This window comes from Arachis hypogaea, chromosome 15 (assembly GCF_003086295.3).
Source record: "Arachis hypogaea cultivar Tifrunner chromosome 15, arahy.Tifrunner.gnm2.J5K5, whole genome shotgun sequence".
NCBI lineage: Eukaryota > Viridiplantae > Streptophyta > Magnoliopsida > Fabales > Fabaceae > Arachis > Arachis hypogaea.
The window spans coordinates 114,489,785-114,512,199 of record NC_092050.1 but is presented as its reverse complement, the minus strand read 5'-3'; the positions used below and the strand labels follow the sequence as shown (position 1 = coordinate 114,512,199).

Sequence of the window (22,415 nt, the reverse complement as noted above, 5' to 3'; positions counted from 1 at the left end):
ATACATTTCTTTTTTTCCGACTTGATAAAAAAAATAGAATAATTAAATGTTGTTGTTATTACTTTAATTTATCATATCTAATTGTTATTCTTAAGTAATTTCTTCGACTTATTACCATCAGTATTAGTTGCTAGTCTCGGCTTGCACATACGATGCTATTTTTGTTATTCTTTTGAGCTAAATAGAGACCCTACAAAGATGGCTTTGTCTGAATCCAGCCTAATGCGACCAAAATATATAGTTAGTTCTGACAAGTCAAAGACCAAAGGGCACACACAATATATATATAGATGGTACGAGACAAGTTGACTTTGCACCTTAGAGTTATGTACTTGCATGCTAAGTGCTGATGAATCCAACGGAAGCAAAACCCAAATTGAAGATTTTGTTTCTAAGACCTTCTGCCACAGCCACATTCCCCACGAGCTGACCAGTGACGTAATGCAAGTATGTGTATCAAAATTGAGATATCAAGATAAGGTCTCATCGTAAATTCGCAATAACAATATGATTCAATCATAGAAAGTAATAGTATCCTCATTTTTTTTAATTATAAAGGAGAAAAGGGTAGGTAAAGAATCTTAAGCTCCCAAGTCCCAAGACACACAGTGGCTGTAATAAACGGTTTGATTTCTCTTTGAGCAGACTTACCAGAATTTGTTATATGTGATATATATAGAAAAAGTTTTAAATATTTCTAAAACATTTGTGTTCTAATAATTTTAATTAATATATATTATATATATTTCATAATATGTGTCTTAGCTAAATACTAATCATAATGTGCTTTCGAAATTCTAATATATCCGTGAATTTAATTTTGTTGTATATAAATTCAAGCGCATGGCTTGAATTTAAATGATGAACGATCAAGTAATTAATATTTGTAAATAATTTTAATTAAATATTTTTAATTGTATCTTTTTTATTCACGTGCTGTTAATTGAGTTTTTTTTCTAATTTTTTTTGCATATTTTCATTTTTTTTTTTACTCTTCTTTTTCTTTTTTTTTTATTTTACATCTTATTCTTCTTCTCTTTTTTTTTTCTTTTTCTTTAGCATCTCTTTTCTTCTTTTCCTGTTTTTTCTTCTTATCCTTCTTCTTCTCTTACATATTCTCTTTCTAGATTTTCTTTTTTTTTTAAAGAAAGAAGAGTAAAGAAGAAAAATAAAAAAAAAAGAAAAAGAAAAAGAAATAAATACATAGGAAATCAAAAAATGATCATACCTAATATAGTTGATCATATCTTTAGTGCTTTAATTTGTAATTTGTAATTTGTAAATATTTGTCTTGAGTAAATATTACTTTGTCTGACTTTGGAATTCTGTAAAATTTAAGAAAAATATTTAATATAATTCATTCTGTTGTGATCTTATTTAACATGTTTCTATTTTTACTTGGCTCATATTTCTATTTTTTTAAGAAAAAATTTAATATCAAATAAAATTTATTATTTTTAGTTAATATTTTTAACTATTAATTTGATTCTTAGTTTAACCATCTAACAGCATACTTTTTTAGTTTTAATATAAAGGAGTGCTAGAAAGCTAGCAACTTTTGTGATTTGTAGCCATCAAGTAACCATCAATGATGATTTTAATGGTATGAAATTTCATCCAATAACTAGAGATTACTCATTTTTCTTTTACTGGTTATATGTTGGACAGAATTTAATAAAATTGTTGGCTTCTTAGACTTTTCCTTTAATTTATATTATTAAACATTGCTGACTAATTATTAATTAAAAATAATAAATTTTGCTGCTTCTCTAATATTTTTTTATGCATTTTTTAAACTGAGATCCCGTTGAGAAATAGTTTTGCTCCCAAATATTATGCGTGAACATAATTAATTGCAATAAAACAACTATCAAAGCTTACTTACGCGAGAAACCGAAAAAACAATAAAACAAAATGTTAGAAAAATAGTTAATAAAGAATGTCAAGGACTAATCCGTTGCGGCGGGATTTGAACCTCCGACACTTGTTTAAGCGAACTAGTGAGCTAACCACTAGAACAACCCAACTAGGTTAATAAAGAATGTTATTTGAACGTCCTAAGAATCTATGTATTAGAATATAGCACCACAAAATAGCACCACCACAACCTTTTTAACTTTGATATAGAGTTGCTATTAACACAAAGTGTGATAATTATTAAATAATATTTTTTATAAGAGTTTAATTAGGGAGTCAATTTCTTTTATTAATAACAATTAACTTTTTTTTTAATTTTTTATCTTAAATTTTAAATCTTAAGTTTTAAACTTTCAATCCAAAATCTTAAATTCTTAACTCTAAACTTTACCAAAAAAAAATAAAAATAAAAATAAAAATAATTAATATTAACCATAAAAAATTATTAATTTCCTACACTTATTCTTTCCATAAATAAATAAAAAAAAAAAAGATCAGATAAACATATATATCTGATTTAGAATATACGGGTAAGCCTATATATGTATATATAAGTGACTAAAGTAAGACATGCACCTTAGCCATTAGCCATTAGCTATAGAACTTAAATTATCTTGTATTCTTGTTCTACTGTCTTCATAATGCAGACAAACATGGACAAATTAAAGGGGAAATCCAAACAACAAAAGGGTCAAACTGTTATATATATATGTGGGTATAAGACAAATATATATAGTAGTGTAGGTACACAACTTGATAATAACTATATTATTATTCTTATTCTTATTATTATTATTATTATTATTATATGCTGGTGTTTGCATGGATGAAACTGAATATCTGTTGAACGGAGCCGGCTATATCATCTGCGGTGAACCTTGACTCACTAGCCACCTGCACAAATTAAACCAGATTACACAATTAGTTAGAACAAATTAAAGGATCTCAAATAATGTTTTTTCTTTTTGCTTGTGGGCAAATTAATTATATATGCTGCTTAATTCCTGGTTACTATTTGTAGCAAAACTAAAAGAAATTTGACTGGATAATACGACGGTGTAAAATTAATTTTAAGTACATTGATAATTTTCTACTGTAATTTCATCGGTTTATTAAACTTAAATACTTATTAACATTGGATTAATAGAATTTAGAATAGCACAACTTTTTCTACCGAAAAAAAAGCCATATAATTTTATTTTTGGCCATTAATATTTTAAAATATGAGATAAAGTATATTGTTAAATTATTAAATTAAAAAATTAAATTAATAACTAAATAATTATAAAAGATAATAAATTTTGATGATCTCTAACTTTTTCTCTTCTAATGGTCAAATTCGAGGTTGGAAAGGAAAAAAAAATATTGGAGCGACAGATAAATAGTTTTTACGTTGAATAGTATAAATTAAGACAATAGGTATTACTAATTTTTATTTAGCCGATTTACATAATTTTTAGAATTTAATTTTATAATTTAAAATTTAAAATTAAATATTTATAAATTAAAATTTAAAATTTAAGATAAATAAAATAATTTTAAAAAAAATTTCACTAATATTTGACTCAAAAGAATTGGTTCGCAATAAAAATAGGAAAAGTCTAGGGGCCAGCAACTTTTGTATTTTCTGACAAGCATTTAACCATCAAAACAAAAGTGATAGATCTCCCACCATTAGATACCATTAGATGTAATTTCACACCATTAAAAATACTATTGATAACCAATTGATAGTTACAAAATACCAAAATTGCTGGCCTTAGCATTCCTCATAAAAATATAGGCGGGATGTTTGTTGATCACGTTATGTATATGGATTACCTTGACATTGAAAGAATAAAGTACTGTCTGTTCGATGGTGGTAATGTTGGTGTGAAGGATAATTAATTGAAGATCTTCAAGTGCAGCAATAGTTTTGATCAACTGGCCTGGCCTCCTCCTGGAAAGGATCTTGATCATGGCGTCGAATCCGAGAAGCTTGACTTCAACATCAGCAAAGCAAGACTTGCTCTCTGCGGTTTCTTCGCGGAGTCCGGTCTCCAACTCCACCAGCTTCATCTGCTCACTTGGCGATGCCAATGGCGGATAGAAAGGAGGTTGAAGAGGCTGCTGCTGTTGTGTTCCGAGATTCGAATCCCCGACCTGTCTTGTTTGTGCTTCTCCAAGTAGCCTTCTTCTCTTTTGTGATTCCAAGCACTGAAGTAGTTGCTCCAATTCTCTCACAAACTCTATAGCTCCTCCAATTATCGATGCTTGATCACCCTATTCGTAAAATAGTAACAAAAACATTAATAAACAATTATCCTAAAGAGCAAGATCTCATGTTGGATTACGTATGTAACATATATCTTTTTTAAGAAAGAAAAAGATAGATCTAGTTAGGATAGAACTTTTACATATCACAATTTATTTTTACAACCATATTACAGTTAGACAAAAACTCATCAACTACTAAATAAGTTATTTGTATAAAATATATATAAAATATAAAATAAATAATAAATACATATTAAATAATATATATTTATAATAATTAATTTAATGTTTAATTTTTTATATGCATATAACAATTTTGTTAATTTTGATAAAAACAAATGAATCTAACATAGAAGAAGTTAAGAAGGAAGTTAGGGTAATGAAATATATAGAGTATTGAACGAATACAGGAAAAAGATGATAAAGAAAAGAAAGAAAAATAGAAAACAAAACAAAAGTTCTTAGTTTGTGTGCAATTTAGAGTTACATACCCTTTGAACGTAGGAACCAGGCATGAGGGATCTAAGGACACGAAGATGCTCATTCATTTGTTTCCTTCGGTTCCTTTCAACAGCGATGTGAGTCATGCGCTGGCTCTCAACTTCTTCACTTGTCTTAACGGTTCTCGGCCTCTTCCTCTTCATGTTCTTGTTGTTCTCCTGCATCAACGCCGTTGAGTTGTTGTTCCTCTTCTGGTTCAGCACCAGATCTTCACCATGGCCAAGGAACCGAATCTGCACTGAGTTGTTGTCTTCGGAAATGCGTGCAGTTTCTTCTTCTCCTTTCATCCTTCCATCTTCTTGATCTGCTCCACCCATGGCAGCATCTTCCTCTTCCCCGTTGTTGAACCTCTCATCATTATTGTTTTCTGCTTCTGTTTCTACTTCTTCTCTGCCACCACCACCGTCGCTGCAGCCTCCGCTTTCGTGATTCATCATCATGATATTGTGTTCATCCATCTTATCATTTAAGACCGGGAATTTGAGAAAGTAGACCGGGTCAATCCCCGGTTCTTCGCAGGGCTTGCCTTGGTTTAAGGCTAACTTTGGTCCGAAATCTGCAAACTGCATCACATCCGCGAAACTGAGCTTATCAAAGGAAGAAGAGTTTGCATTATAAAAACACGATGGCGGCGGTGCTGGCGGCAGTTGTTGCTGTTGCTGAGGGATGTAATCGGCTATCCCGTTGCTGTGTTCTCCAGAAGATTCGCCTTGGCGAAACTGCATGAGATGGTGGTGGTGGTGATTATGATCAAGAGAGTAGTCTAGTGTGTTGAAGCTTGGGGTTGGGGGCATGGGTGCCTGCAGTAGTGATTCAAAACTGTTGGTGCAATACAACATCATTATGATAACTGATAATAAGTGCAATCTTGTGTGAGAGAGAATGAAAAGATCTAGCACCAAAGGCTTGTAATGGATCCAATAAGAACATATAAAAATGCAATGTGTGTGAGAGAGAGAGAGAGAGAGAGAGCGAGAGAAGCACGCTATACCGAATAGTTGTGAATGTGATGATCTTTGTCCATTATTATAGCTTGTATCAAAGAAAGTCAACTTTAATCGAAAGAAGAAGCCCTAAGCAGCATCACTTGATGTAAGACAAAACCCACCACCGAAGTTTCTTGAGGGTCCCTCTCTCTGTTCGAGTATCAGTGAAATTCACCAAATACAAAATTTAAAACCAGAAAGAATGGATTATTATGCAAGTCATTAATAGTGTGTTTGGTTTTTTTATTTGCATAGCTACTACTAAGTGTTTCTATTTTTTTCCGAAATTAAAAAAAAAAAATATAGGAAAAAAAGAATCAAGTTATAAATCACTTTTTCCTAAACCATGAATTGAAATTAAACAGAAGTCTAAAACATACGCCAAGTGTGGTTATTTTGAAGAAGAACCGGGGAATAAATTGAAATAATTTGAATCTGGTCTTGTTAGAAAGACAAGTAAAAGTAATCAATAATCAATTAAAAAATATCATATTAAAAATTTTAAAAATTATATATTTAAAACTTAAATTTCGGACATCCAAATTTTATATGATTAGTGATTGATTTATATTTTCCTATATTTATCCAGCTGAAACAAATTCAACAAGATGCTCATCTCTTATGAAAGATTTAGTAATTAATAATATTCATATTGACATATATACAAAATAGAAATAATAATAACTGGATGGAACAGTATATAAGATATGAGCAAGGAAGTTAAACCTGTATTTGCAAGAAGACAAGATTGAAAGTGAAGTGGGGTCTTGAAGACTTTTGTAGAACACAGAATAATGAAAGGGAGAGTAACCCCACAAAGAGTAGACCTATGTCGAAGAGGAGGATGGAAATGGCCTTTTTATTATTGAAGTTTTTGTGAATATGTAATGGGCCAAAGGGGTGGGGGCGCTGGGGTTTGGGTTTGACTTATTTTATTGTCACAGATAAGGACGTATAAGAGAGCCTAATGAGGTGAGGTGGATTAAATTTGCACCTCACAAGTTCACCTCCTTTTTATTAATGTTTGTCACAGGCAAGTAACGCTCTTGTGGTTACTTTACCGCCTAGGTTCATGTGTTAATGCTGAATATCGTATACTTTGAATTTTCAATCAGTGTATGCTCGTTATCTGGGTATCTAACATAAATTTCTTTTTTTTTTTTCTCTTTTCCATTGGGTTTAAAATGTTTTTGCTTTTTTGTAAAATAGTTAAGTTTTAGTTTTGGTCCCTATAGAAAAATTAATTCTAGTCTTTGATTTTTATAATTTAGAAATTTGTTTTAGATTCCAACTTTTAGTTTACTCCATTAGTTATTTATGTGATAGGTTACACATACTAATGTGATTTGTTTTGTTACGTCAATTTTTTTTTTTTTTAAATAAAACTAGCCGGTGAAACGATTTTTAGACTAAGTCCAATTAAGTCTACTTATTATTATAAGTATATTTTTTTTATGTTTAATTTATTCTCCTCCTTTCTTTTTTTTTATTCTCTTTTATCTTTATCATCATCATCATAATTATTATTATTATCATCGTTGTTGTCGTTGTCATTATCTTCGTCTTCTTCTATATATGTTGAGAAAACTAAAGTATAAACATTTTGATTCACAACCCAAAAATTTCGGTGTATAGTATAAAATTTTTTAAAAGACCCCATGTCCAGAATATTGACACCTAACTAACAATACATATAGCACGAAAATTTTAGTACACAACACAAAAAATTTTAGTACACAAACACAAAAATATTAATACACAACACAAATTTTTGAAGGACTATATGTCCAAAATATTGACACTCAACCAACAAAATGTATACAGCACGAAAAATTTTGATGCACAACACAAAATTTTTTTATGCATGACGTATAAGTTTTTAAAAGACTATATGTCCAAAATATTGACTCACCTAACTAATAAAATACATTTACAGTAAAAACTTATGTTCTATGTTCAAAAATTTCTGTGTTATAAACAAAAATTTCTGCGTTGAAAAAGCACCAAGAAGAAGAAGCAGTAACGCATATACGTGCTTTTTTTTGCTAGGCTTGTGCTAACTTGATTGAATTTAGTTAAAAAAACACTTATTAGTGTAGCATTATAGTTTTTTGTTAGCTTCATATTAATCTGATATTAGTTTTGATAATTAACATACATAAATATAGTTTAAAAATTTCATTAAAGTGTTAGATAACTAATTGATTAAGTGTATAGTTGATATAAGAGAAATTTTATCTAAGTTATACGTTGGTCTGAAACTTGAGAAGAAAACACATTAAAAAGAGAAGATCTCATATCAGATATTAAATTTTGAAGTTGTCAAGCTAACTCAAAGGCAGAAATGTCATGATTCTCACATTACAGAAGCAGTGAAAGATATCTAAAAACCTCGAAAAAGTGCTTCGTAATGGAAAGATTTTGGCTCCAAAATACAAGCATGCTCATTAAGTTTAATTATTTGGAAAGAAGCTTTTTCTTTCTTTCAAATGGGAGTCAGTATGTATATACTTGTTTCGGGCCTAGGTTCCAGATCGGATGGCTCAACAACGGGCAAATCCCAGACCCTGCTTATCGGGGATCTGCACAATGATACGGCCTATTCCTTGAATTCCTCTAGTGCCACCACTGGCATTTAATGCTACGGATACGCAGCGTATCTTTCCGACTTAAGGAGCGTCGGAATCCTGTAAGAAGGAAAACCACGATTCTCCCAAGGTATGCAACCTAACCCTAGCTTTCGATCTCAAACACACTTTATTGACTTTGGCATCTGAATTTCATTGCAGGTCCACCCCCCATTCAGTTCTCACTCAGCGTACCGGAGGAGCATTAGCCAAGGAACACCCATTGCCTGGTTGCAGTCCCGTCGAGTCAAGTTCGACCTGAACATTAGCTCCGTTTGTGGGGACCCAGGGACTGAGGAATTCCTAGGGCGTCCGGGCCCATGGGTGACTGGATCTCGGAAGAGATCATTGATGAACACAACTCCCCAGTAACCAGCCATGGAGTCACCAAAATTTGAACCCAGAAGCTGGCTTCTGGCCTTTTGGGGAACCGGGTCAAACAACTCCTGGATTGTAGAACCTAGAGAGGGAGGTAGCAGCCCGTGATTGTTTCCAGCCATCGTCAAAAGGGCATTCGGGGACCAGGCCTCAGGAGGGATGCCCAGAAAATTCTTCAGAGTCGCAAATAAGGAGGCGGCGAGACAGGGCAGACCTAGCCCAGACGAACAACTCACGCTCTCCAAGCCAGGAATGCCTCGGACGATGAGAACGGGGCCGCGAGAGATCTCTGACGGGAAAAGAAGATGATGTGATGAGCCCGTAGTTATGGGTGTAACCCCATTTTCCAACAAGATCCTACGGGTCCACCTCCTGAGGCACTTTGACAAGCCTATGAACTTGCGATACAACGGGACAAAGGACCCGCAGGAGCACCTAACGGCGTTTGAAGCCCGAATGAACCTGGAAGGGGTATTCGAAGTCGTATGTTGTCGAGCCTTCCCAATAGCGCTCACTGGATCGGCCATCAAGTGGTTCAACTCCTTACCTCAAGGATCCATTGAAGGCTTTGCCGATATATCTCGAAGGTTCTTGGCCCAATTCACGACTAGGATTGTGAAGGCCAAACACCCTATAAACCTCTTAGGTGTTACTCAGCGCGAAAATGAGTCCACCAAGAAGAACCTGGTGTTTCAATGACAAATTCTTAGAGATCGACGACCTAACAGACTCGGTGGCCAGCCTCTGCCTATAAACCTCTTATACTCCTTTGATTGCTCCCATCATTGAAGTTTACCAGCAGATAGATGACCATGGCATAATTCCGAAAGCACGATAGCTCAAGGAACAGACCGAAGGAAACAAGTCCCTATACTGTGATTACCACCGAGATTACGGGCACAGGCCTCAAGATTGTTTTGACGTAAAGGACGTCCTGGAATAAACCATCTATGATGGAATACTCTCTGAGTTCAAAAAAATAATACGCAAACCTTAAAAACCTACAAGGGAAAGATCCCCAAAAATAGGAGAGGGTCGCAACCCCCGAGCGGCTAGACACCCATCAAGGGAAAAGACTGAGGCGGACCCCACCATCGTAGTCAACGTGGTGGTGGAAAGGTCAACCGAGAAGTCGAGGGCCTCCCAGAAGAAAGAGCTTAAGATCCTCACAGCAACTGCCTCAGAATGTCGGACACACCTACCTTTCCTAATTTCACGTTTCGAGCGCAGGATTGTCGGGTCCATGATGTAGCCGACGACTCCCCTATGGTCATCATGACCAAGATAGGATCCGAGCTTGTAAAAAGGATACTGGTGGACATGGGTGCCGATTTAAATATCCTATTTAGAAACGCTTTCGAAGCACTTGGGCTCTGGGACACCGACTTCCACACCCACCAGAATGGGGTGGTGGGTCTGGGAGATTTCTTCATCAAGCCGGATGGGGTAGTCAAGATCCTGATCAATGATGAAAACATGGCCAAGAGGCAAACCTTTATGGCCGACTTCGTCATCCTCAAGGATTCCACTACTTACAACATCATTTTGGGGAGAAAGATGCTCAATGATTTCTACACGGTGGTATTCACAAGATACCTAACCATGAAGTTTTGAGCAGACGATGACACAGTTGGAACCATCTACGGTGATTTGGAGGCGGCTGTGGCCTGTGATCACACTAGCCTGAGCCTCCAAAAAATCCCGTGACGCCACAGGAGTGTTGATCTGGACGCAAGAATAGAAGAACAACCTAGGCCAGAGCCAGAAGGGGACCTTGAAAAGGTGCAAGTCGGGAAAACAGACGACAAGTACACTTTCGTCAATCGCAACCCCCCATACAAGTTAAAGGATCCATTGGCATCCCTCCTAAGAGAGAACGGAGATCTCTTCGCGTGGACACTAGTGAACATGCCTGGTCTAGACCCCGGTTTCATGTCTCACCAATTGGCCATGAAGGTGGATGTAAAACTAGTCGCATAGAAGCGGCAAAAATATGTCGACAGATAGGGCGGCCGAATTTAAAAGGCAAACAGCCAGCCTTCTACAAGCCGACTTCATTCGAGAGCTTACATATGTTGCAGATTTTCAAACCACAAACTACCGGCAAGTGCATCGGATCGTTGATAAACCCATATTTCATGAGTTATTTTGTGCTTAGTTTGAGTGATTTATTCAATCCTTCACCCACTTATTCATATTAATTGCATGGTTTTACTTTCCCTTCCTTATTATGTGATGTATGTGAAAAACATGTTTCCTAAGCTTTAATATTAATTATTTTAATTACCTTTATTTCCATTCGATGCCGTGATTAGTGTGTTGAGTAGTTTCAGATTTTCTAAGGCAGAATGACTTAAAGGATGGAAAAGGAAACATACAAAAATGGAAGGAAAGCACAAAACGGAGCTTCTGAAGAAACTGGCATCCACGCGATCGCATGGACGAAGCGATCGTGTGCCAAGTGCGAATCAGCAGAGACGTGGCCGCGTGACTGATGCGACCGCGCACCTTAAGCAGAACGCACATGATGCGGTCGCATGACTGACGCGACCGCGTGGAAAGGAAATGCTCCGAATGACGCGACCGCGTGACCCACGCGAACGCGTGATAGAGGCCACGCACCAGAAATTGCAGAAAACGCTCATAGCGAATTCTGAAGCCCTTTTTGGCCCAAATCCAAGTCCAGAAGGCATAGACCAGAGGTTACAAAGTGGGGGAACGCATCCATTCAAGAGAGCTCGCCAATTTTCACTTTCCATGATTTAGATTTAGTTTGAGAGAGGTTCTCTCCTCTCTCTTTTAGGATTAGGATTTAGGACTTCTCTTAGTTTGTAAGAGTGACTCTCGATCCAGGTTTAATATTTACTTTAATGCTTTTATGCGTACTTATAAATGTTGCCAACTTGACTTATGAATCCTTCCCATGTTATGATTTGAATTAATGATTATTTGAGGTATTTCAGTTATTGATTACTTTCTCCTTAATTTGTGTTACCATTGCTTTCTATCTAAGGATATTTTTATTCCAACAATTTTACTTTTTCCCTTTTGGTCTTGGTTAAGAAATCAGTAACTCAACATTATTAAACTCAACATAATTGATAATCGTTATCTTGCTAATTGAACTGAACTTCAATAATCCCAACTTTTTCTTAGGAAATAAATAGGATTCGAAGGTCAAACTAATTAGTCCCTTGACTTTCCTTTACTTTAGTAAAGGTTAACTAAGTGGAATTTAGATTCAACTTTCGTTATTGTTGAGGGAGGTAACCAAGTTGGACTTCCGATTCCTTTTATCTTGCCAAAATTTGCTTTACAGTATTTATTTATTTCAATTGCCATCTACTTTACTTGTCATTCAAATCACTTGCTTCTCACCTTCTAAACCCCGATTACAACCTTTATAGCCAATAATAAGAACATACTTCCTTGCAGTTCCTTGAGAAGACGACCCGAGGTTTAAATACTCGGTTAACAATTTTTAAGGGGTTTGTTACTTGTGACACCCAAAACGTTTGTATGAAAGGACTTTTGAAGGTTTAGAGACTATACTTGCAACGAGGATTTATCCGCAATTTTCTAGACCACGCAAAAGTTCTCTCATCAAAATGGCGCCGTTGCCGGGGAACTGCTAATGTGTGCCTTATTATTGGTTATTGTAAATATTTTTCTTTTGCTTGTTTCTCTATTTTTGTTCTTCATTTTCATCTTTATTTTCTACCATGAACTCTCACCCCTCTCGCTTTGAGTTTGGTTCTAACTTTGTTGAAGGAAATAGAAGTTACAGCAGGAATGTGCATCAAGATCAGACCAATCAAGGATGGATGGAGCCAAGAGGATCTAATCAACCCTTCAGGCAGCAACACCCTCCGAGATATCCTGGACAAAGACCATTCTACAGTGCATACCCAGCTGAAGGATATGGTGGACAACCTTGTAACTACCAACAAGTCCCACCCCGTGCATATAAACCATCCTTTCAACATAACCTCGAACCACCACACTCACGAGCTTCTCTTTACCATTCGCCACCATATGATCCTTCCTTACCCCAGTACCAATCCAATCACTCCCAATCACCACCACTTTCCTATGTATCATGCCCAAGTCCGGCAACCTGAGAAGCAGAGGTTCGCCTAAAAGAAACAATAAATAAATTTCAAACAACCATTCGACAACTGGAGCAAGTAGTAATTCAATAGATTTCTAGACGCTCAAATACACAAGGATCAGCCACAGCCCCATGTGAACAGTCTAACGAAGAGCGTAGCATGAAGGAAATACCAGAAACTCCAATGGACAAGACAGAGAATGAATTCGTACTAGAACAAGTAGAAGAAGCTGTCATTGTTCAAGAAGAAGAGTTGGTTGAAGATCTAGGAGATGCTGAACCTCCATGGGAGTCCAGAACTGAGAAGAACTCCGTCAAGGACGCTACAGTTGATGCTAAGGAGGATATTGTACAATCTCCAAGGCAAGTTGTTTATGAAGAATCAGACGGAATAACCCAGGACACAAATTCCCTTGATGATGATAGTCACAAGTCAAATTCTCTTAGTAATGAAGTTGCGTCCGCAAGTGAATTCTCTGAGATCGAAGAATCTTCCCTAATTGAATATGAAGATGATGCGGAGGTAGATTTCTCTCAACCTCCAATCTATGACTCAAGTGATGAGGAAGACGTAGAAGACTTTGACCAGGGTGATACTACATTTGAAGACTCTTACAAGAAAATGGAGAAATTCACAGAAGAACCCAAGGGAGTAGAACTTGCAGAACCACCAGAAACACCTATCCCAAGGCCATTACCACCTAATACAAGCTTCAAGTGGGTACAATCCTTAACCTATAACTTTACTTATTCACTTGAATATGGTTTGCTTGAAACAGATGGCCAGCTTAGAGCTCTTTGCGGCTTTAAGAGTAAGAGGGAAATGGCTCGTACTCAGAGTTGGTGCACAAGGTTCAATAAGGTTCCACGCTTCACCTCGAAGTACACGGATTGGTATCATGCTCAATTGCATGGATCACGGAGAACGTTTGGTCACTGATGAGATATTTTGGTGAAAAGTAAATTTCTCCAAAAACACCCAAAACTAACCGGCAAGTGCACCGGGTCGTATCAAGTAATAAAAACTCACGGGAGTGAGGTCGATCCCACAGGGATTGATGGATCAAGCAACTTTAGTGGGTGATTAGTTTAGTCAAGCTAACATTGATGTGAATTGTGTGAAATTGTAACCAACAGAAAGTAAATGACAATGAATTTAAAGTTGCGGAATGTAAATTGGCAAGTAACTTAAAGAGCAAGAAATGTAAATTGCAAGAATCTTAAATGACAAGAAATATAAATTGCATCAAATGTAAAGGGAATTGGGAATTGGATTTGCAGAAATTAAACAAGGAAAAGTTAAATTGCAACAAGCAGAGAAGTAGAAGATGGATTTGATTGATTCGGAACCAAAACAGAAATGTAAATAAACATGAAAAGCAATAAACAGAGAATGTAAAATTGGAATTAAGATCTCAGGACCCAAGAGACTAGATAACCAAGTCTAGATCTCAATGCCTTCCTAGATCCAACAAGAACAATTGCAAGAGAAATTAAAGAAAAGTAAATTGCAGAAGCCAAGAGAAGGTGAAGTAGTAAACAGGAATGGAAATTCAATTATGCAGAGAAAGTAAACAAGAAAATTCTCAAGGTGAGATTGAAACAGAATTTCTTCAATTCTCAACCCAAGATTCAAAACGAAATTGAAAACTAAGAGAGAGCTCTCAAATCCTAATGCTCCCTAGTGGAGCCAGCCTACTTACAAATATGAAACAGATGCCTATTTATAGGCATTTTTACAAAATGAAAATGAAATTCAAAACAAATTACAATTAAAATGAAATTTCTATTCTAACTATCTCTTGTGCCTCTGAGTGGTGTCAATTGGGCCTTTGCTCTTGATGGAATTGGGTTGAAAGAGGCCTTGGTTGATTGCTCTTGAAGTTTGAAGAAGAACCGAAGTGAACCAATTGAACCGGTTTTGAAGTTAGCCATAGTTGGTCCCAACGTTAGGGCCAAAGTTAGGGGTCTAACTTTGACCCCAACTTTTCACCTCAGCAAACACAATCTGCTGGTTTGGACGTTGGTGCCAACGTTAGGGGTCTAACTTTGACCCTAACGTTGGCCTTGCTTATGCACATTTATGGCGCCAACTTTGTCCTCTTGTCATGTTGCCAATTTTATGCCCAATATAGACTATCATATATGGTTGGAAAGCTATGAATGTCAGCTTTCTAACCCACTTGGAATCACTTCAATTGGACATCTACAACTCAAGTTATGATCATTTGAAGAGGGCATGGTCGCTGGCTTTGGTGTGCAGCGTTTGAGGTAACGTTAGCCCTCAAACGTTGGCGAAAACGCCAGTTCTGGAGGCTCAAATGTATTGTCCACCCCATACTATTATACATTGTTGGAAAGCCCTGGATGTCTACTTTCCAATGCCGTTGGGAGCACATCATTTGGAGCTCTACAGCTCGAGTTATACTCCTTTGAAGGTGCAGAGGTCAGTTGGCCTCACTGCAGGTTGCCACCATGTTCGTTTATGCACATTGCGGGGCAGTTTTCTCCCTCACTTTTAGTGTCCACCATGCAGTGCCATATATGCTTGGAAAGCTCTTGATTCCTACTTTCCAATGCTTCTTGAATCACCTCATTTGGAGCTCTGTAGCTCAAGTTATTCTTGTTGGAAGTATACCCCTTGTATGCCTTGTGGTGTGTGGCGCCAACGTTAGCCTCCAAGTTAGGGGGCTAACGTTGGCGCAAACGTTGGCCCCTCTCCCTTTGTAATTCATATGCCAACGTTAGCCTCCAAGTTAGGGGGCTAACGTTGGCGCAAACGTTGGTGCCCAGGGGAGAAACTCTCAAGTTCCAACGTTAGCCTCCAAGTTAGGGGGCTAACGTTGGGGCTAACTTCATGCCTCTTCCTTGAATGTTCATGTGCCAACGTTAGCCTCCAAGTTAGGGGGCTAACGTTGGGGCTAACTTCATGCTTCCTGGTTCAATTTTCACTTATTCCATTGTCCTCTCTTCACTCCTAGCCATTCCTCTTTGCTTCAACCTTTCTCCAAGCTTTCTTCACCTATCATTAATCAACCAAACTCATCAAAGCTATGCTCAAAATCATGAGATATTCATTCTTTCATAATATGTGACAATTTTAGCATAAAACCTCATGAAATAGCATGAATTCATACATGGTTGATTAACTCAAAGGAAACATGAAAATCTACCCAATTGGCTTGCTTATGGCTCAAGAAAGTGCATAATTCAATTGAAAACAAAAGAAAAAGGCTAGTTAAAATAGGCTAAGATGACTTGTCATCAGTCACCATGGTGAGATTCTACTTTTTAAACCGCCCGGATGGAAGCATATAGATCAAGATGGAGGCGGATTTAATAGGAAAGCTTGGGATTCTGGAATCTATTCTGACATTCGTCACCCCGGGAGCCTAAAAATCTGTTTGAAGCTGCTCAGAAGCTTTACATGCCTAGTTTAGGACCCCGGAGGCTATTGGCATTCCAAGCACTGGTGGAGATTTCTGGATGAATTTAAACACAAGCCACCATAACAGGAAGCCCTTCCAATGTCCAACTTAAGGACTTTAACCAAAAGTGCTAGGTGGGAGACAACCCACCATGGTATGATCGTTCCTTTTGCAATTTTAATTTTATTTCGTTTTGTTTGTTTTTGAATTTTATTTTTATTAAACCTGGAATCATGCATAGCATTCACATTAAGCATTGCATCCTGCATTCAGTTAAAAAAAAAAAAGATGCACGACGCGACCGCATGCCCCATGCGATCGCGTCATACTGCGAATACACTATCCATGTGACCGCGTCATCCACGCGGCCGCGTGCCTTAGAGATCGGCGTCAAAAATCCAACGTCCAGAGAGTTAGGCTGGAATCGTGCGGCCCTTGTGCGTTTTGCACAAATTGGCCCACGTGATCGCATGCCCTATGCGATCGCGTCACTTGCACAAAACCAATCCCACGCGACCGCGTGAGCGACGCGATCGCGTCGCATGGATTGCACCACACCTTAGGACGAGACAGAGAGTTATGCTAAAACGGTGCTGGAGTCGTGCGTTTAGCACAATGTCCAGCGACGCGATCGCGCGGCCCACGCGATCATGTCATCCCCTCTTCTATCCCTTTCATGTGATCGCGCGACCCACGCGATCGCGTCATCCCCTCTCCTACCCCTCTCACGCGATTGCGCGACCTACGCGATCGCGTCACTCCCATTTTCACCCCAACCACGCGACCGCGTGCACCACGCGGCCGTGTGGATTCGAAAATATAACCCCCCAGCCACGTGAACCCTATCAGTCACGCAGCCTTTCCCCCCAACCCTCTTCTCCCTCTCTTCCCCTCTTCTCTCAACCACCACCCAGCCACCATTGCCACCGCCCCGACCACCACCCAGTCGCCGCCGCCGCCCAGACCCCCCCGCCACCGACCCCCTTCCTCTCTCCCTTTCTTTCTTTCTCCTTCTTCCTCTTTCTCCCTCCTTCTTCGCCACTGCCCTCCGCCACTGCCCACCCACCACCGCCGGCCATCCAGCCGCGCCCCCTCCGCCACCCACCCGCAACCCCCTCCCTTCCTCTATCAATTACCCTACAACCTATCCCCATTCCCTCTTCTCCACTGCCCCCTCAGCCGCCATCGCGCCGCCGTACCCCTCCACCGCGCCAGACGCCGCCGCAGCCACCACCCAGCCACTTTCTTACCCCGTTCTACTCCTCATTCCTACCAGGTTCCGATGAACGCCGCCTTCCTATCCTTCGCAGTTATTTTACAATTTTTTTCTGTTTCTGTTCATAATTAGGATAGATAGATATGCATGTTGTAGTGGATTTTTAGGTTGTTAGGTAGCTTAGGCTGTGGTTAGTGGATCTAGGTCTGTTTACTTGCACTGTTCATGCTTCTGTTTTATCAAAACTGCAATTCTGCTGTTCCTGTGACCTTGTTCATATGCCGTGATTTCCTGCATTTGCTGCTTGTTACTATGAATTTTCATGTTTCTATTAATTATAGGTAACTGCAGCAAGTTTTTTTAATTCATATGAACTGCCTTGTTTGCTGTTTATTTTCCGGGACAATCCAACTTTAGCCAGAATGCTGCCCAAATTTTTTGAATTGTTTTCATTCATGTTTTGGTTTGGCAATCTGAACTCTGTTGTCCTCTGCTTTACCCAAACCATTTCATGAATGCTATGGCAGACTTTCTTATCCTCTTTGATTTTCTGGTTTATAAACTGCATCTGTGATATTCTGATTCCAATTCTTGCTTTCTTTCTATCTCTTTGAATCAACATCACCCTGTTTTCCTTGTTCGGTTGTGAGTTAATTCTAGTCATAATTGTGAATCCTTGTTATATGGAATATTTTCTTTATGCCACTTACCTTAACCCACATTTTACTGCTTTACTAATTTTAATTTACTAACCCCTCTTTCAAATTCTAACCATACTAACCTTTTCAAAATCTCTTTTCTAATTTTTTTCACTTTCCTCTAACTTTCTAACCATGGCATCATGACAATTTTTCTATTTAACTTGAATTCTGATACATTTTGGATTGTAAATTCTTCCTTTCCAAATTTTAAACTGCTAAACAATCCTTAATGCACATTTACTTGACTCATTTACCTCATTCTGATTCTCCTTTGCCGCTTTGGATTTTCTTTGTTTAAATTGCCTATTTGCTTCCCTATTTTTATCCATCTCCTGATTCCCATTTTTTAGGATGTCTGCCTCACAAAGGAAAGGAAAAGGCAAGGCTACTCAAAAGCGTAAGAGAGGAGATTCCTCCCAGTCCATCATCACCCTCATGCATGATTCCTCATGGCGAGAGAAGAACTTTACACAGTAGGAAAAAGCTGACCAGCTGCTCCCTGCAAATGATCCAATAAAATTTGCAAACCGGTACTGTGAGCTGAAGTACCCGGCTTTTGCAAACTCCAGGAATCTATACCTGGAGAGAACTCTGAAGATTCCAGAAGCACTCCAGCAGTACACCACTGAGCAAATCAAGCAGAGATGCTGGTTCTTTCTGGAGAGAACACTGACAGAGGTCAAAGCATCTTGGGTCCGGGAATTCTACTGCAACTACTACCTCACCACCTTAGATGTCGTACACCTGAGAGGAAAACAAATTCTAGTCACTGAGGAGGCCTTAGAGGACATTCTCCAACTCCTAGCCAAGTCCAATCAGCCTGATGGTTATTCAAAGGCTGAGGAGGACATGCGCCTGATGCAGTTTGATTGGGATGCTGTAAAGGCACGGATAGCTCTCGACCCGACTATTCCTTGGGAGATGGGTCAGGACACCACCATGCCTAGAGGGATCAAGAGGGCGTACTTAAATGATGAGGCTCGGTTATGGCACCAGATCTTGAGTAATTATGTGATGCCGAGTACTCACAAGACGGAGATCCCAGCTGCTATGATCACCCTCCTATGGTGTGTACTGGAGGGTAAGGACCTTTATCTACCACGCTTTATCCGGCATTATATGGCCAGGGTCCACGTCCGAGGCACCATCCCTTTCCTGTATCTGGTTACACAGCTAGGCCGTCGAGCTGACGTGCCATGGGAGGATGCCGATGAGAGACCACCAGCAGCGGACTGCAGGAAGATCATTCCTCACAGTCGGAACTTCCTAGCTTTGGGCTACAGACCACCACCCTTCACTGCTACTGATGAGACAGCCCCACCGTCTGCTGGACCCTCTTCATCCACAGCTGCCCCTGCTGCCACCACTGCACCTCCACCCGGCTCTGAGCCCGTATACCGCCTCGTGCACCGCCTATTCCGTCATCTTGATCAGATGGAGTGCCGTAACCGGCGCCGGTATGAGAGATTGGAGCGTCGCTGGCATCTGAAGCTGATGATCCGACAGGGTGGTGACATCCCCTCTGAGCCCGACACACCATCAGAGCCATCAGAGGAGGAGGAGGATGAGCACGAGGAGGAGACTTATTTCCAGGAGGAGACCCATCAGCAGGCAGACATAGAGCAGGCTGCCCCGCATCAGGAGGTTACACATCAGATAGAGGCTGCAGATCCAGAGATCCCGATCCAGACGCCACCGCCTCTACAGCAGCCAGACCCTCAGCTCACCACCACCACAGAGCCTCCAGCTACCATCCCTACCAGTGATGACACCCCTTCACACCTGGCTTGACTGAGCATCAGGGACGATGCTTCATTTTAAGTGTGGGGAGATCGCCATCTCTGGCGTTTTATTTTGGTGAACCACTACATCTCTTTTTCTTTTATTTTGGATATTTTTCTGTATTTTTTTTCTGAGTACTTATACATTGCTGCTTTTATGTATTTTTACTCTATTTTTGCATTTTGCATTTTTAGTTCATATTTTTAGTTATTTAGTTTAGTTTGCAATTCTGACTTATTAGTGGATTAATTAGTATAGTTTACCCTTTTTAGCATAAGATAGCATAGTTAAATTGAAAAATATAAAAAGGAAGTAAGCTAGGAAATTGAACATAACAGATTTAAATCCATAAACCTTGTATATATAGCATTACATCATATAGTTAAGCTGACAACATTTCATCAAGGAGGAACATTAAAACTTTAAAGGCTACCCTAAATAATTTTTTTATGAGAATAATGGGAATTTTTAACTAAACCTGCATAACATGTATGAATGATATATGATGCTTGAGTTAGAGAACACACAGCCTGTGAGTCTTGAGCTTAATTGTATGGTTGCATTCAAATCATAATTTTATTTCTGTGTGTTTCGTTTCTTTTTATTCTGATGCTCTTTACTTTGGTTTAATCTATATGTCCAATTATAGAATATAGATACATGCCAAAAGAATGATTGAGGCCATCATTTGATTTTAGCTCACTTATCCCAAAATAACCTACCTTTCACATCACCCTTGTTAGCCCCCTTGAGCCTTTAAAAATCCCTTTTATTCTATTTAGCCACACTACTAGCCTTAAGCAGAAAAATAAAATAAAATCCCAAGTTGAATCCTTGGTTAGCTTAAGATAGAAAATTATGAATAGATTAAAATGTGGGAAACCTATTGGGAACATGGATGATAGAAACAAAAGGTAGAAAAGTTGAAAGAAATAAAATAATTCAGAAAATTTGGGAAGCATGCTAATGAGAAATCAAAGTGATCAATTACCATGTGTATTAAAAAAAAAAAGAAAAAAAAAGAAAGAAAGAAGTTATTTTTCAGCATTTAATAAAAGGAAATACAAAAGAATTCCCCAATGCAAAATAAAAGCAATGCACATGGGATAAAAATAAAAAAATTGAAACATGAGCATGTGACAACAAGTGGGATAATATGGGAAAATTGGTAAAGAAGCTTATTCCACTGAATATGTATGTTAGGTGAGATCTTAGTCTAATTAAGGATTCACTTATTAGCTCACTTAGCCTTATACATATATCCCTACCTTTACCTTGGCCCCATTACAACCTTAATTAAAGACCTCATGACTTTTGGTATGACTGTACTCTATAATTATTGATTGGTTAGATGAAGAATAAAGTTATAGAAAGTAAGAATAAAAAGAAAAGTAGAGTGAATAAACCCAATAAACACTGAGTGACTAGAGGGTAAACACAAAATCCAATGAGGGTTCAATAGCTCATCAGCATATATCTGTGCTTAAATTACTAATTGTTTTGCAAGTTTGTACAATATTTCCCATCTCATTTACTAAAATGCTTTATTATTTAAGGGTTGGCTATATATATATATATATATATATATATATATGACTCCTTGAGAATGTGGATTAATTTGACTACATGTAAGCTTTATATATGAGTGGATAAATTGGAATTGCATGACTCATTTAGGTAGATGCATTTAGAATAGGTTGCATTGCATAACATTCCACCACTTTAACCTTACCTTATTCTTTACCTTGGATTTAGCATGAGGACATGCTATTGTTTAAGTGTGGGGAGGTTGATAAACCCATATTTCATGAGTTATTTTGTGCTTAGTTTGAGTGATTTATTCAATCCTTCACCCACTTATTCATATTAATTGCATGGTTTTACTTTTCCTTCCTTATTATGTGATGTATGTGAAAAACATGTTTCCTAAGCTTTAATATTAATTATTTTAATTACCTTTATTTCCATTCGATGCCGTGATTAGTGTGTTGAGTAGTTTCAGATTTTCTAAGGCAGAATGACTTAAAGGATGGAAAATGAAACATACAAAAATGGAAGGAAAGCACAAAACGGAGCTTCTGAAGAAACTGGTATCCACACGATCGCATGGACGAAGCGATCGCGTGCCAAGCGCGAATCAGCAGCGACGCGGCCGCGTGACTGACGCGATTGCGCGCCTTAAGCAGAACGAACATGACACGGTCGCATGACTGACGCGACCGCGTGAAAAGGAAATGCTCCGAATGACGCGACCACGTGACCCACGCGGACGCGTGACAGAGGCCACGCACCAGAAATTGCAGAAAATGCTCATAGCGAATTCTGAAGCCCTTTTTGGCCCAAATCCAAGTCCAGAAGGCATAGAGCAGAGGTTACAAAGTGGGGGAACGCATCCATTCAAGAGAGCTCGCCAATTTTCACTTTCCATGATTTAGATTTAGTTTGAGAGAGGTTTTCTCCTTTCTCTTTTAGGATTAGGATTTAGGACTTCTCTTAGTTTGTAAGAGTGACT

General features: G+C 38.3%; 1 protein-coding gene across 1 annotated transcript; it reads right to left on the bottom strand.

Annotated features, from left to right (window-relative positions):
• Positions 1-2,324: 2,324 nt before the first annotated feature.
• On the bottom strand, positions 2,325-6,644 carry LOC112750491 (transcription factor FAMA). The gene is made up of 5 exons (XM_025799235.3): positions 6,387-6,644; positions 5,666-5,810; positions 4,665-5,474; positions 3,739-4,179; positions 2,325-2,811 (listed from the first exon to the last, which is right to left on the bottom strand). Exons 2-5 carry the CDS (start codon positions 5,696-5,698, stop codon positions 2,722-2,724), a joined length of 1,374 nt encoding a protein of 457 aa, XP_025655020.1. The 5' UTR covers positions 5,699-5,810; positions 6,387-6,644; the 3' UTR covers positions 2,325-2,721.
• Positions 6,645-22,415: the final 15,771 nt, after the last annotated feature.

Excerpts from the sequence above, each read along its gene's own strand:
- LOC112750491 (XM_025799235.3), bottom strand. The coding sequence starts at position 5,698 with ATGGACAAAGATCATCACATTCACAACTATTCG. Across the intron at positions 4,180-4,664 it reads CTGGTTCCTACGTTCAAAGG|GGTGATCAAGCATCGATAAT; the intron begins GTATGTAACTCT and ends TTTTACGAATAG. Across the intron at positions 2,812-3,738 it reads TTTATTCTTTCAATGTCAAG|GTGGCTAGTGAGTCAAGGTT; the intron begins GTAATCCATATA and ends TAATTTGTGCAG.